We start from the raw sequence: 16,592 nt of genomic DNA on the forward strand, positions 1-16,592 counted from the left end.
TCGGTTGCATCGGTTTTCGGATCACCAGTACACTGAACCGAAAACCGTTTCTTTCGGAGGCGTCTACTACGGTGGCCGAGAAGGGTCACAACATGTACAAACGCCACAACAACTACATTTTCAGAAAACACCTCCAAATTCAGAAAACACATGCAAACGCCGCCACAACAACTACATATTCAGAAAACACCTCCAAATTCAGAAAACACATACAAATGCCACAACAACTACATATTCAGAAAACACATACAAACGCCACAACAACTACATATTCAGAAAACAACTTCGTCGATTTCACATCACGTACGCTGCAAATATTCACAGCACGAGCAAATAGGGAAACGAACTGCAAACTGCGAAAACACAACGGAAATGTTTCCAGGGGGGGCCATAATCAATGACGGACCCGCATCCATCCGGTTGTCTTCGCGCTTCTGAATGTGCGCTTTTGTTGCTTATGGCTACAAGACGTAAGTGTTTCTCTTTTATTATGACAGACTTGTCGATGTGATCTGATACCGTGTTTTCAACATATTATCCCCATAACGTATTAGTCCACTGCCAACGCTGTTAGCTGGAAACTAGCTCGCTAGCTCGCTTCTGGTCACTAAATAGATGCATTACTGGCGTTTGTACATTGTTGTCCTGATATCTGAACTATTTATTTTTCAGATTGAAATGTTCTGTCCGTTTTGTGCTGTGCAACTGGGGGACGCTCCCAAGTTTTGCCCGTCGTGTGGTATGAACGTGGGGTTCCTTACGGAGCGTCCATCCACGTCATCAAGCGTAGGCCATGGGCCTACAGGTAACATCCCCTTGTTGTGCTCCTATTCCACTGGTGCTGCACTGAATTGTCGTCCCGTGGTTTTAGCTGTCAGAAAGGCGACAATTTATCAACCAATCTCAAATCATACCTATAATGAATCTGTGTGTGTTAGTGAATGAGACAAGTATCCAAGGAAGAGCAGCTCAATTCATGAGGTTCAGGGAAGTTAAAGAGGCTGAGAGGAGGACCTTTTCAAAGGCTAAAAAGAAACCAAACATTACGGTCAAGGTAAGCAAATATGGAGGTTTAAGGTCACAATGTGACTATTACACACAGTCTTAAACATGTTTTTTTCCTCCTTCTTTTTTCTTATTTATGTAGATATCGATTGGCATAATGACCAGAACAAAATATGGGTTAAAACCTATAAGGGGGAAAACCTTGCCATTAAATGTTGAACCCCTGTGGTCATCAAAACAAATTTTGCCAGCTGCTATAAAAAAACAGCGAGATTTTAATCAAGACACAATGTACGATGGAGAATATGTCCTGGTCTATCCTGATGGCTCTCAGGTACAAAATATACCAGGCACAGACAGACCCTTTGTCCTTGAACATTATAAAGAGGCCATTGGAAAGGCTTACCAGAGGATCGTACTGTACATCTGCCCCCTTCAGGATTTGAGTAAGTATCGAAGTACATGTATGTAAAATAATAATAATAATTGCTAATGGTTGGTTATTGAGTGAGTTCTTAATTTAATTTGAGCTGGTTGAAAAATTGCTATATATTTTGCGTATACCTAGCCTGATAACGATGCATCATTTTCTCTTTTCCAAGGTCATGGAGATGACTCATCTTCAGAATCTGATGATGAAGCATTTGCTAGGCTTCCACTGAAAATGTAAGTTTCTCGCGCCATTTTGAGACCTGTGCTAGCGATTTTTGAATATCCAGATATTTCACAGCATTCTTTTTTTATTATTATTGCTAAAAGGAATAGATCGAGCATGTTGTGCTCTTTAAATCATATTAACAATTACTTATGTTATGATTTAAATAAAATTATTCAAATTATTTGTTTTTTTTAGTTTACCAAAACAATGTCCACCAACAATGTCCAGGCCATCTGATGGGCAAGTATGTATTATTCTGTAATGTTATTAAGTTTATGTTAATGATGTGGTGATGTAATTATTGTTCATTTGTTTGGTGTTATCTCTACTTTCATCAACAGGCCAATGGAGCAGGAGCAGAACCAAAAAACAACACATCATGTGACTCCTACAAGTAAGTCACAATGGATTAAAATTGTTCTCTTCATTGCAGTAATACTTTTGGCTCTATCGACTGCTGAATGTAATGGATTACAGTACCAAGTAAAACACCTTTTTTACTGTAATTTCACAACCGTCTTGTTTTAGTATTTCATTGTTCCTTTAATCCACAGCACATATACCAAGATCTATGCCCCAGTTGTCATTGACAGCAGTTGCTCTGATGTTGAGGACGTAGAGAACTTTCAGGAGGAAGACAGGTACTTTGATAGAAATAATGCTGTCAACCTTTTTTCTTCTTTCTCTCTAATGACATATTAAATAGTTCAAGCTACATTGGGCATTTATTTACCTTGTTTCTGTTGTCATACAATTATTAAAGTAAATATTTACATTGTATTTATTTTTTTACTTACCCCTTAACAGAAAAAAAAAATCTGGCAGAAATTATAGAAAGCTTGCAATGTGTGCTTCATGCTTATGCCCATCACATTTAATCACACTCTCATGGTGTTCTCACTGTAATGGGTCAATAAAAGATTTATATTTTAATTATCCGCATAAAAGGCAGTGTTAATGTTTTTCTTTCTTGTGTTGCAGAGACACCGATATTGGACTGACGGCTGCAGACATTCTGTCAAATCTGTCATTCAACATTAACACAATGAGCTGTAGCAGGTTTAATATAAACCGTGCTAATGTCTGGGATGGTGCTCTGAGGGGATTCAAACGTTCCTCATTTGATCCCACCTGTAGCCTTTTGGTCAAATTCACAGATGACATCGGGCAAACAGAGGAGGCTGTGGACACAGGAGGGCCTACGCGGGAATTTCTTACACTCTTGATGGACGCCATTAAAACCAGTAGATTTTTTGAAGGCAAAGATGATGGCAAATACCTGTCATTTGATAGCAAAGGTAATTAGCTTTTTGTCACTTTTTTTGACAGTATTATAAATCAATTTGAACTAACCGTGGAACATTGCCATTGTTAGCTGCAGAAGGTGATGAGTATTTCCAGGTTGGAAGAATGGTTGCGGTCTCTATTGTACATGGTGATCCAGGGCCTCGATGCTTTTCCCCAAGCTTCTACCAGTACCTGGTTGGTAAAGTGAAGACCATTGAGGCCCCAATTGAGGATATACCTGATACTGAAGTCAGGAATGTTCTCCTTGAGGTAATTATGTGTTTCTAAGCATATTCAAGAAAAATTTTTTTTATTTTATTTTGATGAACAATCAACAATATGGACACCCCAGTAGCTTGAAAAGCCAGTGTGATACTGGAATAAAGCCAGTGACTTCCATGCTTTGTCACTAATATGTACAGTTTAAATTCCAAACAATACAGACTCCTGTCAAAGAGAAATTTAAAATATTCTATAGTCTCATCCTTTGTGACATGTATAATGTAATTTTGTCTATTCAATGTTTTTATTTTACTCTAGATTAAGAATGCTAGAACATTGGAGGAACTTGTAGAACTCGCAGATAAGCACTCCAGCATGCTTCAGACAGCAGGATGCTATCGATGCCTGAGGACACTGGGGGATAAGGAAAAAGTTGTGGATGGTTACATCCAGTGGTACTTCACCTACCACAACCATGTTTCCTTCCAGAGGTAGGTCACATTGACTACTTTGTAAGTATTCAAACGAGAATTTGAATGAAACTTAAATGAGTGTCTATCAAATAGTTAAGTCAAAAGTGAGTCCTACTGGCAATAGCACTAATAACCCAACCCGGTTATAGGTTCAAGGATGGCCTGGCTACCCTCAACTTTTTCAACGCTCTGGAACAGCATCCCTCCATTTTCCTGCCCTACATGTGTTACAGAGCGGAAGACCTGACAGCCGAGATTGTAGAGTCACTGTTCCGTCCACAATTGAGCCCAACTGGTAGCTCAAATCGGCATGAGGAGGAGAGAGTGCTTGGCTACTGGCTGGACTACTTAATCGCTGTAAAAGGTATAATTTTCTTTACGTTGTTTAAAGTGATGTCCTCAAATGGATGATAAATCTTAATGTTTCATTACTCCCAACCCCCACAGAGGACGGGTCAGGGATGTCTCTGCAGGACATTCTAATGTTTGCAACAGGCCTGAAAGAAATCCCAGCAGCAAAATTAATACCACAGCCTCAACTCACATTCCAGAAACACGCAAGGTTTCCTGAGGCTAATGTCTGCGCTAACACAATAAAACTCCCAATCTTACCCTCATATGAAATCTTTGAGGAAGCCATGAATTATGGAATCAAGAACGCCCCTGGATTTGGGCTTCATTGAGGTGTCAATCAGAAATTAATATTCGTGGCAAATTTGCATTACTGTTGTTACTGTTTGCATTGCACTTTACTGTTTGCACTTTTACATTGTTTACAGAAATCCAATTTTTTTATAAGAAAAGTTGCACGTTTCTCTATTTGGAAACTTTTTGTGGCAGATTTGCATTGCTCTTACTGTTCGCACTTTACTGTTTGTCAGTACTGTCACAGTTTAAAGAAATAAAATCATTTATATAAGAAAATGTAAGTTTGTCTATTCTGAAACATTTTGCAAGGGCCGTCAGAATGAAGTTTATTTGTTGTTGCATAAATTGGTCATGAAATGTTACTGATCTAACATGAAGGTCACCTTTAGCTTCAGCATACCGTATTAATCAACACTGGGTTAACCCCAAAAACATACATTGTGATGGTTTAAAAAGTAAGGGAAAGTCATTGCAATCGATTAATATCTTTGCTTTTAATTTAACCATGTGTCAAACATTAAAGGTGTCCATATCAGTATACCACACTGGAGGCAATGCTGTCTGAAAGAAAATAAACTGGCTATACGTCTGTCTCTCTCACTCTCAAAGACCAGCCATTTCCTTTAGTCTAATGTAGTTGTCAACAGCAGCTGGCCAGTTGATGGGTGGAGCGAGCTGGCTCTGTCTCTCCAAGTTGGCAAAATATGCTTGGAGATTAGCATCTCCACACAAACTGTTTGTGGGTGGCAGAAGGTCTTTGAACTCCTGTAACACTTGGGGATCCACTGGGAATCCACAATCCCTTCCACCAAACCTAAGGCCGCACAAAAAACACAACAGTGAACTCATTATGAATAATATTTAAATCTCAAATTGAAAACAACCAAACATTTATTGAATGACAATACAGGTGCTACAAACAAACCTGTGAGGCAGGTGGTACATGGTCTCCGGTTTCCCAGATGGACAGAGAGACTGACGGACAGGCCTGATTGTATGATTATTCCAAAGCTCTCGGTGCTCATCAAGCTCTTTCTGAAAGATGCCCAGGAACACATACCGTACAAGGCACTTGTGTTCATGGGTGCCGTTGAAGTAGTGTCTCTCTCTCAGGTCACTGAATAAATCCATCCAGAACTGTGTCCTAATAATGGAGTTAAAGTATACACAGTGATTTCAGTTTTGTATAAATGTTTCTAACACAAATACTTTAAAAATTATGTGACCGTCTTGGAAAACAACATTCTGCACTGCATTCACCAGCAGAATGTTGGACTAGCAACACTTGTTTCTCGTTATAACAAATTTGAAACAACCACGCACACTAATCCTTTTACTTGTTATAACTATTGCAAAATCAACAGTACACAGCCTAATCCATGAATGACGCTCATAAAAATAAACCTACATTTTCAAAGTCATCATTGTATGGTGCCAACCCAGCATAATAGAATTATGAAATTCTAACATTATGAAAATATTACAGAAATATCAAACAGTATTGAAAAATATGTATGTGTGTGTATATGTGTGTAAGTCTTCTATTTCACACGCTCTATAACATCTAAAAACATACCTCTGTTTCCTGAAAAAGGACCACCAGCTTTCAATCCTTTGATTGGCAGTTGAAGTGCCATACATGTGGCTGACAGAACCTGCAAATTCATCGGTGTGGTCCTCTCTTAAAGAACAGTGGATGGCAGCCATGTCTCCATTTTCTGTCCCACAGTCTGTCCGAAGACGAGCCGGAAGGCCATAGCTCGAAACACACTGCAGGTAATGTTGAGCGATTACTGCAGGGTCGTTGTTGGTGCTACCACTACTTAGCCACATAACCCGCCTTGAATACCCATCGATGCAGCCACTGATGGCAATCCCAAAGGGCTTGAGCTTGTCATAGCCATCCACGTGCCACACCTGATTGGGTCCTGCGGCGCAATAGGATCGCCTAACAAATCTGCGCCTATGACGGAGAGATACTCCTGTTGGATTTAATAATCTGAGGGCTTGCATGACATTGTCTCGTTTTACTGTCAGTGAATGCTTCTGTCGCAGGGTCTGCCACATAGCCCTGTAGCCCAACAGCTGTCCTGAGCCATTCAATTCAGTAGTGATGGCAGCATTCACAGTCTCCAGTGGAGTGTAATTTGCTCTCCGACTTAGGTTTAACCGTTTCAGCCTTCTTTTTAGAGTTTTCAGGCTCATAACAATCCCATGCTTTGACTCCAAAAAATCTCTAATAATCTCGTTGGAGTGGTCCTTTCTGAAGTAGGCATGTATTAGGTCATCCTCTGAGGGTTCATGGTTATGGACACACACACACACACACACATAGAGAGAGAGATAGATTCATTATAATAACTAATATGCTCTGATGGGGGTTGATAATAGGAGCACAACAAGGGGATGTTACCTGTAGGCCCATGGCCTACGCTTGATGACGTGGATGGACGCTCCGTAAGGAACCCCACGTTCATACCACACGACGGGCAAAACTTGGGAGCGTCCCCCAGTTGCACAGCACAAAACGGACAGAACATTTCAATCTGAAAAATAAATAATTCAGATATCAGGACAACAATGTACAAACGCCAGTAATGCATCTATTTAGTGACCAGAAGCGAGCTAGCGAGCTAGTTTCCAGCTAACAGCGTTGGCAGTGGACTAATACGTTATGGGGATAATATGTTGAAAACACGGTATCAGATCACATCGACAAGTCTGTCATAATAAAAGAGAAACACTTACGTCTTGTAGCCATAAGCAACAAAAGCGCACATTCAGAAGCGCGAAGACAACCGGATGGATGCGGGTCCGTCACTGATTATGGCCCCCCCTGGAAACATTTCCGTTGTGTCTTCGCAGTTTGCAGTTCGTTTCCCTATTTGCTCGTGCTGTGAATATTTGCAGCGTACGTGATGTGAAATCGACGAAGTTGTTTTCTGAATATGTAGTTGTTGTGGCGTTTGTATGTGTTTTCTGAATATGTAGTTGTTGTGGCATTTGTATGTGTTTTCTGAATTTGGAGGTGTTTTCTGAATATTTAGTTGTTGTGGCGGCGTTTGCATGTGTTTTCTGAATTTGGAGGTGTTTTCTGAAAATGTAGTTGTTGTGGCGTTTGTACATGTTGTGACCCTTCTCGGCCACCGTAGGCGTCCGATTTGAGAACCGATGAACTGATGATACTGCGCATGCGTGTAAATTTTCAAGTATTTTGTTAAACATCGGAAAGTGTGATAAAACTATATCTATCTATCTATCTATATATATATATATATATATACGTTTTTTTTTTTTTAGGATAGGGGCTACATGTTTCTAATCTGTATATTGTAGATTATGTATGGGCCAAAGGGGTTTTCAGGGAAGTTGGACAATAATTAAGACTCTAAAGACTCCATGTTTAATATGAATAAGGGATGATTTATGAAATATCTGTACTGTATTTATAGTTAATGATGACAGATTCACAAACTGAGTTTGTAGTAAACAGAACATGAACACGAGTAGAGCAGCTGATGATACTGAACTGCAGCATGTGCCGGTGTCCTGACATTTTATCCTACCCTGTCAGATTTTCCTACCCGGGTTTTGAGCGATTCTCGTTCTCGAGTCAAGAACCGGTTGTATCAGTTTTCAGATCATCAGTAAACTGAACCGAAAACCGTTTCTTTCGGACGCGTCCGATTCGAGAACCGAGGAGCTGATGATACTGCGCATTCGTGATTCAGCATGAAGCCGACTGACTCACAGCGCGTCTGAACCGAACTGATTCTTTTGGTGATTGATTCTGAACTGATTTTGTGCTAATGTAATGAGTGCGGGTAAACCGAGGGCTTTAATGAAGGGCAATCTGACGAAACGTAAGTTCATTTAATAACAAATACATCGCAATGGATTATGTATCCGGTGAACTGTTTTTTTTTCAACCGGTTTATTGAATCAAACCGTCCGAAAGAACCGGTTCGCGGAAAAGAATCGAACTTCCCATCACTAATCCACACTGATATCCAGTGAGTGGTGCGTGTGTTTCGTCTGCAAGCATGAGACTTCTGCCTGCCGGTGTGGTGCAGTAAAATGACAGAAGGGGAGACATTCATTAATTTATCATTTCAATTTTATGCTGGTTTTACATGACGTGGACTCGACTGTACTCTGAATATTTTCCGAGTCCAAAATGTTCAAGTCCGTGTCAAGTCCGAGTACAAATTCACCCGAGTGCGTGACAAGTCCGAGTTCATTCAAAATTGGACTCGAGTCCGGACTCGAGTCCGAGTCCAAGTTCGAGTACCCCAACTCTATTAGTAAGCAAGCATAACCTTCCATTTTTTCAATCTTGCAACTGTCACAAAGACAAAGACAAACACAACTCACCCTCCCCCCCAGCCATAAAACAAAAAAAACTTTAACTCACATTTGTTTGTCTCTGTGCTTTATATTATTCTTTAATAATATTTATCGTCTTTCTCCCTCATTCTCATGCTATTTTACTTAATCCACAGCATATCAATTTATCCTTTTATCATGTAATTGAGGCTATCACTGAGGTTGCAGAATGGTTAGCATGTAATCATTACCTTTTTTCGTATCCTTATTAAATTATGGCTAATGTAGAGTTATTACAGTGTTATTTGAATTAACACGGTACTTGTTTTCATGCACCCTAATAATCTAGACTGATTTTCTGACTACCTTCACAATCAGATTAAAAAAAAAAAAAAAAAAAAAAAAAGTTAACACTTTAGAATAGGTAACACTTGTTAACTATTAACTATGACATTTCTCTCAATAAATTCTTAATTTGATGCTTATTAATAGTTCGTAAGGTAGTTGTTAGGTTTAGGTATTGGGTTAGATTAGGGATGTAGAATAAGGTCAAGTAGAATAAGGCATTAATATGTTCTTAATTAGCACTAATGCATGGCTTATATTCTAGTAATATGCATGCTAATAAGCAACTAAAAGGTGTAAAAACTGTTACCAAAACGGTACCTTGCATATTGTGGTGTTTTCTTTGCAGAAAATTAATGAATTCAAAGGCATTTACACCAAATGCCACATCCATTTAATAAATCTAGTATCTGGAGGTGTTGAACTATGTCTGACAATGTAGACTAATGGAAGTTTTAATCATCAAACAATTGGAGTGAACATCAAAGCTAAGCAGGACTCCTTGCTTGACAATAATACTATTCCATTAAGATTATCTCCACTCATAAAAAGTCCTTCCCTTTTAATTTCATGTTCGAACTGAGTCATTATATTGTAATACTCACAGGAACAAGTCTGTAGATTGTGCAATTAACTTTCTAGAACAAAACGCATTTGGTGTAGTGGTGCATTCCCAGAGGTGTTCCGAGATTCTTGGTTGTGATGTTATAAGGGCTGTTCTCACGTCTTTTGTACCAATCTTATTGGGTGTAGACCACATAAACCACTTATTAATTAGAAGATAGGATTCCCACTGTGGACTTTTCTCAGTGAACATGTGAGGAGACTAAATCCCCATCTGCACTGGAATGTCCTGCTTAAAGCTTTGTGTAAGCATAGCAAGTGATCTCCGCACATGGCTGAATCCTCAGTGTCGGGGTTCACAGGGTAATATTCTCAGGGTGACTGTCATAGAGGATTAGATGTTCAAAACGGTGCCACTGCAGTGTTGCTGAAGTAAATGTTTGTTCTGCAGAGCATGCTTCTCTCTCTCTCTCTCTCTCTCTCTCTCTTTAGATGGAATGCTTATACAGGTGCATCTCAATAAATTGGAATGCCGTGGGAAAGTTTCAATAAACAAGTTCAACTCAATTCAACTCAACTTGTGAAACTCATGTATTACATAATTTGAATGCACACAGACTGAAGTAGTTTAAGTATTTGGTTCTTTTAATTGTGAAGATTTTGGCTCACATTTAACAAAAACACACCAGTTCACTATCTCAACAATTTTGAATTCTTCATAAGACCAAAAAATAAAAATAAAATACATTTTAGTGAATTGTTTGCCTTCTGGAAAGTATGTTAATTTGCTGTACTTGTACTCAGTACTTGGTATGGACTCCTTTTGCTTTAATTACTGCCTCAATTTGGTGTGGTATGGAGGTGATCAGTTTGTGGCACTGCTGAGGTGGTATGGAAGCCCAGGATACTTTGATAGTGGCCATTATCTCTTCTGCATTTTTTAGTCTCTTGTTTCTCATGATCCTCTTGACAACACCCTATAGAATCTCTATGGGGTTCATGTCTGGTGAGTTTGCTGGCCAGTCAAGCACACCAACTTTTGGTGCTTTTGGCAGTGTGGGCAGGTGCCAAATCCTGCTGGAAAATGAAGTCAGCATCTTCAAAAAGCTGGTCAGCAGGAGGAAGCATGATGTGCTCCAAAATTTATTGGTAAACGGGTACAGTGACTTTCGGTTTTCATAAAACACAATGGACCATCAACAGCAGATGACATTGCACCCCGAATCATCACAGACTGTGGAAACTTACCACTGGACTTCAAGCAACTTGGGCTATGAGCTTCTCCACCCGTCCTCCATACTCCAGGACCTTGGTTTCCAAATAAAATACAAAAATTGGTCTCATCTAAAGAGAGGACTTTGGACCACTGGGCAACAGTCCAGTTCTTCTTCTCCTTATCCCAGGTAAGACACTTCTGACGTTGTCTGTTGTTCAGGAGTGGCTTAACAAGAGGATTATGACAACTGTAGCCAAATTCTTTGACACGTCTGTATTCCTTGACCCCAGCCTCAGACAGTTCCTTGTGAAGTTCACTTAAATTCTTGAATCAGTTTTGCTTGACAATACTCATAAAGCTGCGGTTCTCTAAGTTGGTTGTGCATTTTTTTCTGCCACACTTTTTCCTTCCACTTAACTTTCTGTTAACATGCTTGGATACAGCACTCTATGAACAGCCAGCTTCTTTGGTAATTAATGTTTTTGGCTTACCCTCCTTTGTGCAGGGTGTCAATGATTGTCTTCTGGACAATTGTCAGATCGCCAGTCTTCGTCATAATTGTGTAGTCTAGTGAATCAAACCTGTATCTGATATTCCCAGCAACCTGACACAGCTCTATTTATGTGCTTTTGAGTATATTAATTATTGGAGGACAATAATTGTTGCAATTGGGAAATACGATCAGTAAATGTAAGTGGATTTAAATATATAAATAAGTTAAGTGTAATTAATACTTGGGCAATATGAAACCCATGATAATCTGCTGTGTTTTTAAATTTGCATGATTAAGATCTTAGTTGTGTTATTCATTTAGTTTCCAGGTTGTTCATTCTCAAAATGTCAACGTATCAAAATTCCGAACACTTCACTTAATTATCTGCAGAGCTTTAAATTCATTAACGTAGAAACCCATTAACTTGGCTTCCAATTAAAATTGACTTTTAGGAGTTTTAATATACTAATCATGGAACTGAACATATGCTGGAAAATGTTTACACATCGCAGGACCCCAAGGCCATGAATTGAAACATGCATATATGTGTTTATGTGTGCCGGCACAGAAAGATGGTGGAATGATGTGAGAAGTCTTGTCGTACACTTGTGAATCATTATTTATGCATTTGACGCGAACTTTGACTATTTAATTTGTTTGCTAGATTAGTGAGCAACCTTTGGACTTCTGGTGAGCAGCTGTTATGAGTGGCTGGAAATGGCTGTATGATTACATTTTTCAAAGTAACACGGAGATGTGAACAGTCAACATATTGTGGGACTTTTATGACATAAGAAGTGATTACAGAGCTTGCAATGCATTGCAATGCACTTGCAATGCAATATTTCTCCGAGGTGGTGATGAGCACAAATTGCTCAACATACCGACTCCATTTAAATTGTGTTTTGTAGATCATTTCAGCCTATTGCGCTATCTATTTTTGTTTTTGTAAACTCTATTAAAAAGTAAGGAAAGATGATTGGGAAAGTGTCAAAACTACCTATTAATGTAACACTTTTATAGCATGTTTAGCATTAAAACTGTAAGGTGCGGTGATACATTTTCATTCTGTTTAGGCATTTGATCACGGAAGATCAAATATTTAATCACATGTGAAGATTTGACCAACATCACAGATTGCCATAATTATGTATTTTACATGTTTTAAGTCTAATGTGACTGTGCCTAAACTGACAGCCATATTGAATTATGATATTGTCTTCATTGCTTAAAATTAACTATTTAAAACCAACCTTTGTGCTGCAAAGTTACAGTGTTGATTCTTGTACACAACTGACTGAAAACATTTGCTTAGTATCATGACAATGACAAAGCAGCTCTAATGCAGCAGTCTGTTTACATAAAATCATTGTCACTGAGCCAAAGCCAATGAAATCTAATCTTACTTTAAACTAGAACACTAATCTTTCGCTGTGTTGTGCTTTTTGCTGATTTCCTTCAGGAAATACAAATCAAATTTTACTCATCCCCTACAGAAGTTAGGATGGAGAAGGAAAAGAGTTGCTTTAGGTTCAGATGCCATAACTTTAGTTGTTATTTGTGTTGCAGAGATTATATTATGCTGAATGAAAAGTCACTTTGCAGGAATGGAGAGTCATCCACCTTAAGCTGTTATTATACAGTTGAGACTGCTCTTTAAAGAATAGTGTCCCTTTCTTGCTTTGGTTGAGGTGAAATCGATAAACACAGTTCATTATCTTCTTGTCTTGTGATTGTGTTTTGATTGGAGAGTCCAACAGTGTACTTATATACGCTGTACAGTATGTGTATTTTTTTCTGTCTAAAACATGCTAACACAGGGTATAATAGCTAAAAAAGAAAAAGAAAAATACAGTTGACAAAAAGATTGAGTCCTAGATTTGGTAATTATAATAAGAGATTATAAAGCATTACTTAAAAGGCCGGACATTTTTGACCATGATCACCAAATTGGTTCAAAGATTTTCAGCACATTTATGCACTTGCAGGACAGTGTGTGGCCACAATTGTGCAATTTTGGAAAAAGTATGAGTGTACATATACAGTAAAACTGAGACATGAAAAGACAGTGAATTATGAATCATGAGAGATTAGAATTCATAGCAGACACAATCTCCAGTAACAAAGACAATTGCTTGTGACATAGCCTTACATCTATGTGAAACAGCTGGGAAAATCCCCAAGTAGTTGCCTCTCTAAATGATTTGATGTAAATGCAGAGACAAATGAATAAATCACGGCTTGTTTCCTGCTTGTTTGTCGAGGCTGTTGTCGCCATTTGCAAATGACAGGACTGAGGTGTGTGGAGAATGGTGCCAGCAGTTCACGGCGCACCAGGCCTGTGATTAATTCCACTGACAATGTAGTAACCGATGATCGATTGAGGATGCTTGGGCTGTAAAGACTGTTTCCCCTTCACTTACTTTGCCTTTTTCAGAAGACGTCTGATATTTTGATCACCGGTAAAGGCTCTGTCAGTGGAATTAATCAATGACAGAGAGAAAGAACCACTAGAGAGCAGCTTGACAAACTGAGCAGGATGCAAAATGTGAGCTGGTTTATGTCGATGATCGTTTTCTGAGGTGAAAACCACAAGAATATACTATATATGTAATATCAGTAAACAAAAATCAGGGATATACTGTAATTGTTAGGACTGTGATTCATGATTGTGAATTTATGGTGCTCACACAACTTGATTTTTCATGTGGGTGAGGATAAAAAAAGAAAGAAAGGAAAAGAAAACAGCTCTTTTTTTTTAGCCTTAACATTCTGAAATTAACATTTGAATTATTGATCAACATTTCGATCAACACCTTAGGTGATTTAACTACTGTACTGTATCTGTGAAGGCAACACTGTGAGTAGCTTGTGTTGTATGCAGTTAATTTATTATTAATATTATTTTTAATACAGAGTTATCAATATCGTTGCAGTGGGGCTTATGGTTTATTAAACTTCTGTATCTGCAAGGTTTAATCCCAAAGGTTTATCTGACCACAGTCCAGAAAACTCCTGATGTCTGCTTGATGTTTGACCGCTAGAGGGAGTCAGTGGAATCGGACCTTTTCTGTATCTCTACCATAAGAGTCTTCAATGCATGTAGACAAGAAACGTGTCAAGATAAATCTAATGTGCACCAATGAATGCAGACAAGCTGGTGGGTTTATTTTAGTGCATTTACTTTTTTTGAAAAGTGCAGTAAATGGGCTGAATGTTTGGAAATTATGCTTTTAATTTAATTAGGAGTTGATATTGAACACTGGAGCAGTTGACAGCATCAGTTCAAAGTCGTGTGAAGATAGGCTACTAAAATGCTTTAGTTATCCAGCGTGATCAGAACATTTAGCTGTACAATTGTGGGATTAAACATGATTGAACGTTATTTTAGATAAGTCTACTCGTTTTTATTCTTTAAGAGATACATTCTGATGAGCTGTGCCTAAAAGCTTTGAATGGTATCCCTGGTCGCCAGATTGAGTTTCTCAAAGTATGTCATTGCATATATGTCATTTCTTTTCATGCGAATGTGCATTATGTTTAAGCCGCGTTTTAAAACTTTTCAGTAATGAAGATAGATACATTTTAGACTAAGTTATTATAAGACCTAATGATTTTTGTTGGGCTGGCTTGAGGTAACCATAACAACAGCGCTTTTTGTAAGGACTTTGATTAAGCAAGATATTTGTGAATTATGGTCATTATACATATATTATGAATTCGGATGCCTTGATATAGCATACAGCCTTTAAATTTACATTTAATTATTTGGCACATAAAAAGAGTACAATTCCAAATAACTTCAAAGTGGAAATTTTATTATGGACTAAATCATGTTAATTTAACTCAGTCATCTCAAGGCAAAGGTGTCCCAATTTACCCTAATCCACCCTAATTTTCTCACTTGGCCAAAAATAAATAAATAAATAAATAAATAAATAAATAAATAATAATAATACAATTTTAAAAAAGAGTGCCTCTTAAATAAATAACAACCTTTGCGTCTCTGTCATCTGACATCCCATTGCATTCAAATCACGTCGCGTCACAGAAGTGTCAAGACGTGACTAACGTGTGGATGTTATGTTTGCAGAATGCGTAAAAAATGACATAAAGGTTCACTATTCCCAGGGTAGGGCGCGTGCATTCAATGCCAGGGCTGAGGATCAGCCCAATGAGCGCGGCAGAGGGGAGGCTCTTTCCACCAAACACCTCTCGTCCATCTCTCCTCACTCCTTCACTCAGCGAGCGGGCATGCCGGAGCTCACCGACACCCTGTCAACGCCAAGCCACTATAAACTGAACGGATCCTAATTGTTCACAACCGCATCTGCCAACTTATTCTCCTTATTTTCTTCTTGACCATATTCAATTGACAGCAAATTGACAGAAAGACAAGTGCCAGCAAGTGCGAAACAAGTCAGGTCTTTTTTTATTTTTATTTTTTATTTATTTTTCCTTCTCTGATATTTGTTTTGTATCTCCTGTGAGTGGCATGGAACGGAGGTCCGGATGAGATACAGTAAGTACTAAAGACTCATTAACAGTTGCAGGAGGTTTTAACACAGTATTGGCCGTTTGGCTGGAGTCGCGTACATCTTTGCTCGACTGAAATACGTTCCGTTTGATGCTGTTTGCGCTACAGTGATTGATCCGAGTCGTGAGACAGATTGACAGCCTGCATATGAAACTATAAATACGCGTTGTATTTTCTTTGTTTTGCATATAGTTCAGGAATGTCGTGCATGAAATATGTGTGTTCAGTTTACACAAGAACGTGGTCTGTGAACGTCTTGGTTAATCATCTTGGTCAACTCGTCCTGTATTGCTTCTAGTGTATACTTGCCTGCTTTTAAGTATCAAAACCTTGCGTTTCTCACTCATTCTACAGAGCCAGAGAGCGAGCGTGAAAAAGTAAGCGACTTTTTTGTGTGCAAGGATTTTAATGCAAGGAGCTGTCCACGTCTGCTGGTGCTGAAATTCGCTAGTGAGTCAAACGTCGCCTTCGCTTGCCGAGACTGTATATGTTGTTATAATGCAAAACAGGTTTCACGATGGAACACTATGGTCTAAAAAAGTTACACTATGGAACAAAGACTAAGATGTGAATGTTTCCCGTGTGTGGCTTGCTTACTAATCTGCATGGGCAATTACATAAATTTAATGCACACGTTTTAAGAAAATAAATATGTATTCTTCTGTTGTGTGCTGCATTAAAGGATGAACAGTATGAAATCATCTTCACCATCTTTCTGCTGCTTTTTGATGACTGGGAAAATGAAATATGATGAAATAATAGATAACTGAGTTCTCCAGAGGATGCAGCTTGAAACCATTCTCCTAAATATTCTGATT

The 16,592-nt window shown here is 38.6% G+C and overlaps 3 protein-coding genes across 4 annotated transcripts in view; 2 read left to right on the forward strand and 1 right to left on the reverse strand.

The window, feature by feature from the left end:
- The first annotated feature begins 71 nt into the window (after positions 1 to 71).
- Positions 72 to 4,569, forward strand: LOC128016722 (G2/M phase-specific E3 ubiquitin-protein ligase). Its single transcript, XM_052601434.1, has 13 exons — positions 72 to 470; positions 673 to 805; positions 939 to 1,054; positions 1,148 to 1,451; positions 1,608 to 1,671; positions 1,859 to 1,907; positions 2,005 to 2,057; positions 2,218 to 2,304; positions 2,645 to 2,961; positions 3,039 to 3,220; positions 3,491 to 3,663; positions 3,795 to 4,009; positions 4,093 to 4,569. Exons 2-13 carry the CDS (start codon positions 679 to 681, stop codon positions 4,326 to 4,328), a joined length of 1,923 nt encoding a protein of 640 aa, XP_052457394.1. The 5' UTR covers positions 72 to 470; positions 673 to 678; the 3' UTR covers positions 4,329 to 4,569.
- A 198-nt stretch (positions 4,570 to 4,767) lies between these two features.
- On the reverse strand, positions 4,768 to 7,355 carry LOC128016723 (uncharacterized). The gene is made up of 5 exons (XM_052601435.1): positions 7,042 to 7,355; positions 6,707 to 6,839; positions 5,870 to 6,584; positions 5,219 to 5,437; positions 4,768 to 5,107 (listed from the first exon to the last, which is right to left on the reverse strand). Exons 2-5 carry the CDS (start codon positions 6,831 to 6,833, stop codon positions 4,897 to 4,899), a joined length of 1,272 nt encoding a protein of 423 aa, XP_052457395.1. The 5' UTR covers positions 6,834 to 6,839; positions 7,042 to 7,355; the 3' UTR covers positions 4,768 to 4,896.
- Positions 7,356 to 15,437: 8,082 nt separating this feature from the next.
- The window catches only part of LOC128016721 (cadherin-8-like), an 88,085-nt gene continuing 86,930 nt past the window's right edge, over positions 15,438 to 16,592 (forward strand). For both annotated transcript variants that reach the window (XM_052601432.1, XM_052601433.1), the window contains exon 1: positions 15,438 to 15,759. The gene's annotated coding sequence lies outside the window, so the exon portion shown is untranslated. The remainder of the gene's footprint in view (positions 15,760 to 16,592) is intronic.

This window comes from Carassius gibelio, chromosome A7 (genome assembly GCF_023724105.1).
Source record: "Carassius gibelio isolate Cgi1373 ecotype wild population from Czech Republic chromosome A7, carGib1.2-hapl.c, whole genome shotgun sequence".
In the NCBI taxonomy this organism is placed as follows: Eukaryota; Metazoa; Chordata; class Actinopteri; order Cypriniformes; family Cyprinidae; genus Carassius; species Carassius gibelio.